This window comes from Amborella trichopoda, chromosome 6, assembly GCF_054954075.1.
Source record: "Amborella trichopoda isolate Santa Cruz 75 chromosome 6, AtrichopodaSantaCruz75HAP2 v2.0, whole genome shotgun sequence".
Classification (NCBI taxonomy): Eukaryota; Viridiplantae; Streptophyta; class Magnoliopsida; order Amborellales; family Amborellaceae; genus Amborella; species Amborella trichopoda.
In genome coordinates, this window is record NC_142341.1 from 52,228,611 (window position 1) to 52,241,488 (window position 12,878).

Sequence of the window (12,878 nt, forward strand, 5' to 3'; positions counted from 1 at the left end):
TTTGAAAGGTTGGCTGAGGTGTCTCTCTCTCTCTCTTTCTCTGCAACATGAAATTAGAAATTAGAAAGGATGGCTGAGGTGGTGCTCCCCCTTTCTCTGGCTGAGGTGGCTGAGGGTATTGAAGAGTCGAGAACGTCCCAAAAGGATTTAGAGGGTCCTAAGTTTCCTTTTATAGTAGAAACTTAATCTGGACCCTTCATTTTGGGGCGCTCGAGCTTAGTCAATGATAGGGTAGATGATTGTTATGTGATTTGTTTGACAAGCAGGGTAGTAAGGTTCCATGTCACACTTGGAATTAGGAATTAGATATGATGGCTGAGGTGGGGCGACTCTCTAGGATGGCTGAGGTCTCTCCCTCTCTCACAGTATTCATGTTTGCTCTGTTTGCTCTTTAGCACAACCACTACATGCTAATACATGAAGGCCACCATTGTTACAAGGATCAGGAGTAGCGTTAAAGAGTCAATGACAGAATAGCTCCTCTCTCTCTCTCTCTCTCTCTCTCTCTCTCTCTCCCTCTGACACCCGCCGGTGCATACATGCACAAGTGCACCAACAGGTGATGGTACCTGCACACGTCTTGTAATATTGGAGTGAACCTCACAAGGTAAAAACAATCATATTTCACTCAAAAAGCAATTATAAGTTCAATTTCTAACAAAATCCTAAATACATTAACTACTGGTAACAATTACAATCTAGACTTCTATGTAACCAGGGGAAGAGGAGCCATTTGTAGGCACTCCAACACCAGCTTCCCAAAGTAAAAATACATAATGGAGCAGAGGGGATTCCTTAAACAGTTCAGCACCTTAAAGCTCCCTGGAACAGCAAGAAAGGGGGTAGAAGGACAGTTGTGGACTCACCAAATTCAGCTACCTTATGTAAAGGGGAAAACATGAGGCATTTGTTCCGCCCTCCCCCACCACCAAAACATCACAGGAGGTGCTGGAAGGGTTGTTAAATTCATCCATCTTATGTAACTAGGGAAAAGCAGGGCACCTATAGACACTCCAATATAGCATCTCTACAGTATCATAGGAGATCAAGGGACAATCACAGTCACAGACAAAGGATGTACCCGTCTTCGCAGCAATGTGGAATTTTGCGACAAATTACTTGACAATCCCCCCAAAGAAGCATCTCATGGCTTCCAAGGAGGAGGTGGAGGAGGAGACACAGGAAACAATGGAGGAATCCCTGAGAAAATTTTGTTGGTGTCGATGCCTCCTCCTCCACTACCTGTAAGCGAGATGAGAGCTGCCACAAGGCCAGCGTTTCCAGCTAGAGTTGGCTCTGTGTAGTTGTAATTAGAGCGTACATCTCTAAACTGATCAAATCGATCAGGCCCTCCAACCATGGCCCCTGTGATAGTGTTTGGGTTCGGGTTGTTTGAATCTCTCCATTTCCAACCTCCAGTGCATGTGGTTTTCTGGTTGTTTGGGATGGAGGCCCCCCGATGGTGCACGTGCTTCGGGTAGTTCGAGCCATAGCCTACTACATAGCTCATCTTCCTCGGGTTGTCCCCTAAAATATAATTAATCTACAATAGAAGTAAAAAGAGGAAGAGAAAAGGATTAGTTGTGCTTAACAAAGAGAATATGTTGGCATGCTATTCCAAAATTTCAATCCTTTCTTCATGTACTTCCAATGCAATGTTATCTTGAACCCTATATTATTCTTTAATATTTATCATACATCTTTTTGGGCTAAGACAATTTGTGGCTTGGCTCTGAAACCTGAATATGAATTGGGAGAAAGTTGAATTTACCTGAGATTGGGCAAATTGTCGAAGAACAATCGCAGAGAAATAATATGGCCCGCAAAACCACCCTGGGACGCCGGTTGCATTCATGTAGTCTGCATAGAGGTTTGCTAAGAAAGCCGCATTTGCCGCATATTGTAAGGTTTGCGGCCGGCCATGATTGAGTTGGATCAAACCACCTGCAAGATCCACACCCATCTACAGTTAAAAACGTTTTAAAATAAAAAATAAAATAAATAAAAATTTTCACACACTATATCAAGAGATTAGGCTATCTCCTCGCATTGAGCCAAGAAAATCATGAACATAACCTAGCTTGATATCTAGACTCCCATTTTCCTTTCATGCCAAGCATTAACTAGTGTCATTTTCTATCATTTTGAAGGATGCATAATAGAGTGGTTAATAAAGGACATTAAAATATGTTAGCTACTACACACCTAAGATCTTCCTTTTCTTTGTGAAGGTCATGGGCACCTGTTATCTACGTGCTTTTAATCTTGTCTTTGCTAGTCAGGGATATGAATATTTGTAAGCTACCATGTCCTATAACAGGAGAACTAAGCATAGTATTTATCTTTTGAGAAAACGGCACATTTTAAGCATGAATATTGTTTTATATTAATCCGTCGCATGCCCGGGTAAAGCGGTTGGGTTGTGTTATGTAGGCAACCAGCGTAAAATTTTACCAAAAATTTATCTTATCATTATTATTTGATATCTATAAATTTTATTTTCCACTTCAAAATCCTATAGTAGCTGTACTAGGTGCAACAAATGTTCTAAACAATTATGGTTAGATGCCATATCTTTTACCAATATTTCTTATTTCCCCCCTAATAGACATTGAAAGGAACAAAGATGGGACAATCAATTTGGGTCATGTCCGAAGGGGCTGATTCCAAAATGATCTGATGGTTTGGTTCCAGATCCTGAATCTAAGTGGGTCGGGTCAAGTGATTCATCTATAGGGGCCTTTATGTGTTTTGGGACCCAGTTGTGCACTCCCTTGAAGGATCAAATTTTGGTCGGATGCATCTGATTTTAATAACACCACATTTATCCAAAGCATAGTTAAGTCAAATTAATTGAAAAAAAGCTATGATGATTTTTCCGAAAGACCAAATCTAATTCAGGTCTACTAAACTCCATCCCAAGTAGGCAGATCTTGACTAGTGGAGCTCTAGACTAGTATAGCTCCACATACACTTGGTCCGGTGACAATGGGTGTGGTAACAACGTTGGGTCGACCCAACCCACCCTAAACCCGACTCCTTTGCATCTCTAAACAGTGAAAGAGGCCACCCACCTTGTGTGAAGTTGAAGACATTGAACCTTTTAAGGTAAGAGCACATGTACAAGCCAGTGATGTTACTGTAGCTCTTCAGCATCTCCTCATATGGGTACCCCGGATTCAAGAACATCCTCAGCCTCAACAGAAGCAGCTGCGCCGCGGGAATCTTGTTATCCCAGCTCAGGACACCCTTGTCAGGCCCCCCATCGGCGTTGTGTGCATTCCTCGCGATTCCTGGGTTCGTCGCGAGTGCCAAATACGATGAGTTACCGGTCGCGTAGTAAAGCCAAGCTGCACCCCACATGTGTTCATCAAAGTAATCGGTCGAGTTGTAGAAGGGCTCTATGTCGGGGTTCCCGGCGCTATATCGGTTTCGATGCCCTTGGTCCCGTGCGAACTTGAAGACAGTCTCGGCGGCATGAGAGAGGCGCTTAGAGTATACGGGGTCATCACGGAAGACAATGGAGGCAGCAGAAAGGGCCGCAGCCATCTCAGCGCCAAGGTCCGGAGCAGAGCTGGAAGCGAGGCTGCGGCGAGGGTAATCCATGTCCTCGGGGCGCTCCCAGCAGTAGTGGTCGTCCGGCGTGGTGGAGCCATTGCGTGCACTGCCAACCTGTCAAGGTAGTCGTCAGCGTAATAGAGTGTAGAGAGTTTTTGTGTGTATGTGTGTGTGAGACAGAGCGGGGGGATTTGAGTTTCTCAAAGTGTTTTTTTTGTGTGTGTGTGTGAAAAAGAATGAGAGAATTGAAAATTTGAAAGTGCGTGTTCTATGAGAGAAAAAAAGAGTAGGACTTGGTTCAAGACAACAGCAGCTGGATTTTTATAGCACTACGTCTCAAGTTCCATTCTTATGTAATCTTGTCAGAAAGAGAGAGATGGAAAGACTACGTCTCAAGTTCCATTCTCATGTAATCTTGCCAGAAAGAGAGAGATGGAAAGACTGCTGCTTTGGAGATAAACCCATTATTTTCACACATTTTTCCCATAAAATTTATCATGATACATGGAATTTCTAACACCTCCCTTGCTGATAGAAAAGAAAGATAACGGTAATTATATGGGGAAAATATACAAGATTCTCATCAGAAGGTTAAAATCACTTTTAGCTGTCAAATGTAAAATTGAACGGCTAAAGACATATGTTGTTCCCTCATTTAAGATCCGAAATTTTTTTCTAAATTCTATACAAAAAAAAAACCTCAAATAATATGGCATTAATAACTAAAAGTGATTGTAAGCTTATTCCAAAGTTTCATGGTATATTGTCCCATATTATATGTTTCGAATGCTACAATCCCATTTATATTAGTTGATGATTGGTACAAAATCCCCTCATTATCATGTCATGACGTGATGGGACAAAGAAAATACTTCATCTACTCTCATATTGACAATTAAGAGTGAATACTTCATCGACTCTCATATTGACAATTAAGAGTGATTGTAACCTTATTTCAAAATCGTACATTGTACCATATTATATGTTTCCAACGCTAAAATCCCATTTATATTAGTTGATGCTTGGTACAAAATCCCCTCGTTATCATTGCATGACGTGATGGGAGAAGCAACCACATAATTTCAAAGAAAGCCCAGCATTTTTTTCCAAAAAAATAAAACATAATTTTGTAACCTAGCAAACAGTGCTTTAACACACCTGACTATAGATGTGGTTGATGTTATTGGAGGATGAGTTGAAGGTCTGGAGTATGTAGTCTGTGCCCCACCGAATGAGCTCACGCACATGATCGTACTCCCCAATCGCCTTGTACTTGTGAGCATATTCGACCACGGTCCACCCGAGCATGCTCATCGAGAAGGCCATTGGGAAACCAAACTTTATGTTATCTCCGGCATCATAGTAGCCTCCGACCAGACCACCCTTCACGTCTTTCGCATCTGATCCATCCTGTAGTCCGGAGTCGTGGCGCCATGGTACACCGTTGCTCCTTGGTAGGCGCCCCGCTGCAATTTCAAGAAATTTTACTTGGGATTGTCTAAATTACCAATGCCTTGTATTAATCAAGACCAAACCAAATTGGTGGTCCGACTAGTTGGATCACCAACTCATGTCTTGGTCATTCTGATCCAAGATACAAATTGGATTTAATAAAAAAATCAATCAAATTTGATTTTGATTGGTTGCACCTCAGTTTGACTAGCTAAATAAAATTTGAAAAAAAAATTTATATATATTTTTAGTATATCTATTTTTTTTTTCTTTTTTAAAACTTGATCTAACCACATTGACCAATAGTTTGATCGATTTTAACTAGATAAAACCCCTCACCATTTCAATAACATCGCTCTTGAGTTTAACAATTGTGTGATTATAGACGAGGCAAGACCTCGGTAACATCACCTAGTGAGTGGTATAAGGTAATTTTGGTGATTAAGACGAGGGTGGGTGATTATGGTACATTTTTGTCATCGTGAAGTGTTGAATGGACCATGAGGGTAGTTTTGGTACTCTCCATTGTAGGGTGTAATTATAGTACAAAATACCAATAGTACTCCATGCTCCTAAACCATGGACATTCTTTTTGTTTGAGGGTATTTCGGGTATTTAGATAATGTGCACGCCAAGTCCAAGTCAACTCTTTGGCTTTATTTTCCTTGTTGTTTTTCAATAAAGTGAAAAGATAAAAGGCTTTTTTTTTAAAAATCAACTCCACGCGAAAGAGGAATAGGTCTATAGGACCCTTTCCCACTGTGTAGGATCGCAAAAAGTCACCATTAAATTTGATATGAATCTATAAAAAAAATCAAATTTCACATTTATAGGATACTTTTTTTAGAGATTCATATTAACTTTAATGATGATCTTTTGGGGTCTTACACACATGGATAAAAAAAAGTCCAACAGGATCATTACTCCTACGTGAAACTAGGGATTTTGTTTTAGTAGGCAATGATCGCATTCACCCGAGCATTGGATATTTAGTGCCATTTGTGCTGTGGGAAAAATGTTTTTCAACTTCAAGCACCAATCAGTTACGTTATCGGCAGTAATGTCAAATTCGCTCAAACCTTCAGATTTTAAGCTTAGATCGAAGCAAAACGAAACCTGATGTTGTCGTTTTGGTCAGATTCATGCCACTTCAATTAAATTTGAGTATTTTTTGGGCCAATTCGGCCTAAGCTTCGGCCTCTTTGGCCTAAGCAAAAAAGATCTATATAAAAATATTAATTTTTGTTTGAAATTTTTATTTTTAATTTTTCATTATTTTTTATATATTTTTATTAATAAATATCCAATTTATTCATATTAAACTAAAAACAATATTCAAAGACTTCCCTCGAATCGGCCAAAGCACCGAATTGTTTCATTTTTCTCACCAAACCAAAGAAGGCTCCTACATAAATCTTACAACAATGGTTCCTGTTCACCAATTTATATTTCATAAGCAAGGGTAACTGTGACATTAAAGGGTTTTAATATATGGGGTTAATATTTTAAATACCTCTACAATGCCTTCATTGAGGTATGTTTAACATATGAGATTGTATACAATGAGACTATTTACCTTTGATACAAGGAGGTCACAATTACCTGTAACTATCCGATATGTAATTTAATAGCTTGGATGTGTCATAAAGGTCGAGAATTTTTTTTTTTGAACTTTGAACTTGATCAATGAAATAAATGCAGCTACCTAATTTCATATTTAATGGTCAAGATTAATTGTGACCACCTTGTACCAAACTTATAGTGGTCTCATTGTATATTTTTCCCTATTTGAAATAATTGATAAACGTTTTTGGGCAATTAGTCATGAAAAAATAAAGTAGATCTAAATATATAACATACTGCATGAAATTTTGAAATCACAATTTCCACTAAAAAAATCATTTCACAAACTAGAATTACAAAAGACATTGACAAGGGAGAGGGAAGCAAAGAATGAAGAAGATTAATATTGTGCTCAGATTTTGGGGTGTTAAAGAATGAAAAAGATTAAATATTGAGCGGTTTTTGAAAAAGGATGATAAAACCTAATGAAAAAAGAACTACTCCCTAATAGATATGGATTAAATTTAGGAAAATTATTTCATGCGGGGCTAGACCGCATTTCTACAATTTGCGGTCCCAAGTTATAAAGCATCTATCTTAAAGATTGATGCAAATAGGTGGTCCATCTAAAAACAATTGAAATTAGTGGTCCAAATGTTTTCTTCATAAAATCATTATTTTTATTTTTTAAAATTTATATATATTTTTTATAATCATGTTCTCCATGATAGAGATCACATGTCCTTAAAAATTGAGTGCCAAAATCCACTATAAAAATAGATTTTTAAGAGTCCACCCATTTATACATGGACTCAAGAAAACATGTCCTTCAATTTATAGAACTAGTGCCAATCCTATAATTTTTTTAAAAAGTAATTTTGGATTGTCAAATCCGAGTGTCTAGTGAAAGTACCAAAATTTTGTAAGGGAAAGTCATCCAGGCTCCTGGGTAAGTCCTTCGTAGGATTAAGCCTACAGTATTAATCCTAGAGTATGGAGTACTTATAATCACAAAAAGTAAGCATAACAATAAAAATAAAAATAAAAATAAAAACTATTGAAAAAAAATATATATTTATACGTGAATTTCCCCCAAGAAAAAATTCCAAAGGAGACATATGATAAAAATCCATATAAAAAATAAAAATTGTGAGCTTATATTTTTGGGTGTTGAAGAACATTACTTATGATATAAAAAATTGCGATAAATAAATAAATGAATAAGGAGTATTATGAGCTTACATTTTTTGGGCATTGAAGAACATTACATATGATAAAAAAGTGCGCAGAAAAACATAAATAAATAAAAAATATATGGAATATTTGTGAGCTTACATTTTTGGGTGTTGAAGAACATTATTATGATAAAAATTTGCAAATAAATAAAAAAACATGTGAGGAACTTTGTGAGCTTACATTTTTGGGAGTCGAAGAACGCTAATATGATAAAAATTTGTGCAAAAATAAACAAATGAATGAATTTTGTGAGCTAACATTGTTTGAGAATTGAAGAACATTACTTGGGGTCAACTAATTGTGCCAATAAATCAATAAGGAGTTTTGTGAGCTTCAATGTTTGGTTGGAGTGATGAAGATCATCACTTATGACAAAAAATTAAAGCAAATAAATAAAGGATAATTTATCAAAATACTAATCAAAGATTATTAATTTAGCATTTTACTCGTATTATTTGATTCAATTTTAGAATATTCATAAAAATACTGATGATCATTTAGAATGGTTGCAAATGTCTAACGCGTAAAATAATTCATCTCTCGGAAATGCCTAATGCGTAAAATAATTCATCTCTTACAGGTATTTTGATAAATTTCATAGGATAATTTATGAAAATAAATATTTTTTTTTGAAAAATTTATGAAAATAAATATTAACAAGAAAATTTGTGATCTTACATTTTTGAGCATTGAAGAACATGAGGGCCTTGTGGAGAGCAAGTGTGTAATTATCAGGCTTGGGGGGCTTGGGATGGTGCTTGGGCAAAGATTTGACGATCACGATCGGAAGCACGATCACGACGAGCGCGATCACCACCGTCCATACGCTGTACCGGAAGGCCTTCCGGCTGCAGACGACGCAGCCGAGGTCGATGTACTTGTTCTTCTTGGGCTCGCTCGGCCCGAGCAGCCAGCTCTGCTGGGTCTCGTCGAGGTTCTGGCTATGACTGTGATGGGAGAGAGCCGCTCGGTCTATGTCCATGTTCCGGCTCCTTTCGTCATCCGTGGCAGAGTCGCCATGGATCTCGAAGGAGCCACCCCAGTGGTTGCCTCCATGCATCTTTCTCTCTCTACAATTCTCTCTCGGGCCGTGGGTGCTCCCAAACTCTCGTGCTCTGGAATACTCTCTCTCTCTCTAGATTTTTAGAGGGAATTGTGTATGAGAGAAGGGGGTGAGGGCTCAACCCCCGTCTCTCTCTCTAAAAGGATGAATTCTCAGCCCTCCCTCCTCTATAGAATGATGGATTTTCTGCAACTCCTCTCTTCTCTCTCGTTTAGGGAGAGGACACGGGTCCTGAGAAACCTCTACCGAAAATGGGAAATGGGTTCTCTCTCTCTCTCTCTAGAGTCTAGAGAGAGAATATATGAGATTTGATTGTGTGAAATCGCTATCCCGAAATGGGATATTGGGTTCTCTAAGGAGCGTGGCACTCAATTCACATTCATTGTATCCTCCTCAAATGGCAACTTTCTCAGGGACGTCAGAGAAGCTCAAACCCCACCATGTCAGATATACTTCTCATTCCCCTCTCTCTCTCTCTCTCTCTCTCTATTTTCTCTCATATCCTCTCTCTCTTTATTTTCTCTCTCATCCTCTTTCTTTATTTTCTCTCTCATCCTCTCTGTCTTCTTTCTCTAACTTCTTGGTTGGTATTGGAAAACCTCCTCCTTCTTCTCTGCTCATTTGCTACTGGTTCACTTTCTCTTATCTCTCTCTAAGAATTTCGAATCTGGCTGGGAAGTCTTCTTGTGGGGCAGGGTTGACTGAGATGAGAGCCAGAGAGGTCTGTCTTGGTTTCCATTTCTAGAGAGAGAGAGGTTTGTTTTGTTTTCAATTTCTAGAGAGAGAGAGGAGTATGTCTTGTTTACCATTTCTAGAGAGAGGGTTTGCTTTGTTTTCAATTTCTAGAGAGAGAGAGAGAGAGAGGTTTGTTTTGTATTTCGATGTGTAAACCCAGCTGGCTAACCAAGTTAGCCGCTTCACCACGAAAAGTCTACTATATTAAATACCGCACTTTCATATTAGGGTGCGGTTCGGATAGAGCCTAGGCTCTAAACAATCAAATTAGACCTTACTTTTTAAATCTTGTCGAGAAACACTTTTTTAATACTGGAAATCATTGTGTTAGCTTTAAAATGTATTTTTATTTTTATCCATAGAGTTTAATGTTTCAAAAATAGTGTAGATCGACAAATCTATAAAAACTTGAAAATTGATCATCCAAATATACATTGTAAAATATACTATTTTCAGAACTTGAAATCCATTTTTTTTTTCATGTACATGCATTTGATGTCGAGATGATCAATTTGAGGATATTTGGACATCAAAACAACATCTTTTAACTAAATTTTTGAAGTAGGCTCTAACTTGATTGTTGAGAGCCTCAACTCTATATAAATTTTTTCCTTCATATTAAACCATGCTGTAAGTTCTTTCAAGAGAAATAAAAAATATATTTATATATAAAAAACACATTTTAATTTAGGGATTGTATATAATGAGACCATTTATCTTTCACACTAGGTAGTCACATTTACGTACAACCATCCAATGTAAAATTTAATAGTTTAGGTATGTCACAAAATTCGAAAAACCAAAATTTGAAGTTTGAGCTTGATCAATGGAATAAATGTTGTCACCCAATTTCATGTCCAATGGTCAAGATTAATTGGAACCACCTTGTAACAAAGGTATATGGTTTCATTCTATACTTTTCTTTTAATTTATCAAAATGGATGTAAGACCGTGTGACAAAAAATTTCTTTGAACATTGGGTCTAATGATACTTACAACCACCCGATTCAAAATATGAAGGATAATAGTGATTGTGACCTTTTTAGATCTCCTTAAATTAAGTATTGCTAAAAATAGACCTTGTTCAAAGTGGATACAACCGGACCGGATATTTTAAGCTGAATTTTGATTGAAGCTCTTTGGGTAACCCGGGTCGAGATGATTTTCATGGGGTTTTATGGGACTGACACGATAGTGTAATCTTTGCTCATGCTGGTCCTTATAAGGTAACTTCGATAAACCACGCCAAACTTCTAGCTCTATTCCATGGCCTAAAGATTCTGGTTGATAGGAATTTTAGATCGGGGTGTATAGCTAAAAGGTACTCGCTGAATGTCATTAAGTGGTGTAAGAAGCATCAAATTCCTTGGCACCTTAAATTGATTTGGCTACAAATTTTAGATATGATGGATTCCTTGTCGATAACTTTTGCGCACGTTTAAGGGGATGCCAATGAAGTGGTTGATCTTGTGGTTAAGAAGGGAGTGTCCTTGAGCTCTTTAACTATTTCTGTTGATGTTAACTCTCTAATGTAATCCGCCCCCATCTTTGAATAAAATTTCTGAATTTTGTCAAAAAAAAAAAAAAAAAAAATGATTGTGACTTTTTTATACTAAAAGTAAATAGTCTTTTTATATATATATTTTTTAATATTTTACTTATTTTTGTTTTGTTTTAGGACCAAATCATATTTGCAATGTCCATTAACAAAGGCATGGGTATTATTTGATTTATTTTTGTGTATTATTTTTGTGTGTGTCTGGGTCAGGAGCACATGCGCCCAGTATTTTGAGATCCCTTGATTTTATAAAAAAAAATTAATAATCAAATAGTGAGTAGTTGTGGGCTGGATACATTTTCAACTATCGGGCTTGCATTATCGGTCTTGGCTCACATTGTCTTTCTCCATATACACACACATGTAGACATATATGCTTAACCTACATAATTGTGTATTGCCTGCATGGCTTATATTCAATGTCGGCATATATAGTAACCAATGAATTTGGGTACATTTTATTTTTAATACTTTTTGCTCTCTTTTTGAGCTGTAATTTTAAGAATAAGTATGTTAAACTTGAATCATCATCATCAGAATTTTTTTTTAAGTATTTGGAGTCAGCAACACGTTGAACCTAAATGCACCCAAATAATATTTTAGAAATTCATAGAAATGAAAATAAAAAGATGAAAATGTGCTCACGACTGTCAATGAACATAGGCCATGGAATGCTTTAAACCGGGCCGCTTCAACCTATAATTGTTTTATAAGTTTATATAAGGTTGAAACCTTATAGTAGTAAGTTTGGAGTATCCTACACCTTTATTTTATGTAACTTTTTTTTTTTATTCAAGTTTATTCGGTTTGGTGGACTTTCATACCCGTGCATTTAAAACTTGTTGAAATCATACCATGCATTTAACTAAAAAAGTTGTTGAAATTAGTCTTAGAATTCAATTAAGAATCTCTCAAACTTTGTAGCACAACGCAAGACGTTGAACCTCACATCCAATGGCTATAAGTAATTATGATCTCATTGTACCCAGTGTTTAAAAAAAATAGATTAGTGACCGGTTTGAATCGGCGATCTGGACCAGCGAACCAACCGAGTGAATCAGTCAATAAAAGATATAAAAATAGAGAATAATATAAAAATAATAAATAATAATAATACAATAGGGTTAGATCAAAACCAGCATGGTTTGTCACACAACCGGCCAATTTCTAGCAATAATCAGACAATTCCAAAATATGTTGGGAGCAAGACAAGTCTCGGGGTGGGCATTTTTTCAAAACCCTGCTTGTATCAAAATATATCGTCTCAAAGTGTACAATCTAGTGATTCAAAAGTCGGCGAGTCAAACCGGACTCATCCGATTCGATTCAGGAACCGGCAGACCCGATCCGATTCTAGTGAAATACCGGAAATCGTCCAGTTCTAGAGAAAAACCGACGATTTCAAACCGTAAATCGCCATGTGACGTCATGATTCTCCCGATTCTTCGATTCATGACGTCATGGCCCGCCGATTCTTCAATGGGCATTTTTGTAAATTTTTAAAAGTACATGTACCTTAAGGTCCACACACCTCGTCACGTGACTCTCCTCACTTCGCACGCGTAATCCTCGTTAACTACAAAGAGATATTTATTCACTACAACCTCCTACCTCTTCGATGTGCGATAATGTGAAGGTATTAACTTGAAACATTAATATATGATATATTTTGTTTGCGCTTTTAATACTACTAAGTAGCATGTGGCTTACTAG

General features: G+C 37.3%; 1 protein-coding gene across 1 annotated transcript; it reads right to left on the reverse strand.

Annotated features, from left to right (window-relative positions):
• Positions 1 to 622: 622 nt before the first annotated feature.
• Positions 623 to 9,786, reverse strand: LOC18448615 (endoglucanase 12). The gene is made up of 5 exons (XM_006858676.4): positions 8,488 to 9,786; positions 4,717 to 5,024; positions 3,075 to 3,672; positions 1,772 to 1,944; positions 623 to 1,543 (listed from the first exon to the last, which is right to left on the reverse strand). The coding sequence occupies exons 1-5, from the start codon at positions 8,867 to 8,869 to the stop codon at positions 1,145 to 1,147; spliced, it is 1,860 nt and encodes a 619-aa protein (XP_006858738.2). The 5' UTR covers positions 8,870 to 9,786; the 3' UTR covers positions 623 to 1,144.
• Between the last annotated feature and the right edge of the window lie 3,092 nt (positions 9,787 to 12,878).

Excerpts from the sequence above, each read along its gene's own strand:
- LOC18448615 (XM_006858676.4), bottom strand. The coding sequence starts at position 8,869 with ATGCATGGAGGCAACCACTGGGGTGGCTCCTTCGAGATCCATGGCGAC. Across the intron at positions 3,673-4,716 it reads TCAACCACATCTATAGTCAG|GTTGGCAGTGCACGCAATGG; the intron begins GTGTGTTAAAGC and ends CTACCTTGACAG. Across the intron at positions 1,544-1,771 it reads GACAATTTGCCCAATCTCAG|ATTAATTATATTTTAGGGGA; the intron begins GTAAATTCAACT and ends CTTCTATTGTAG.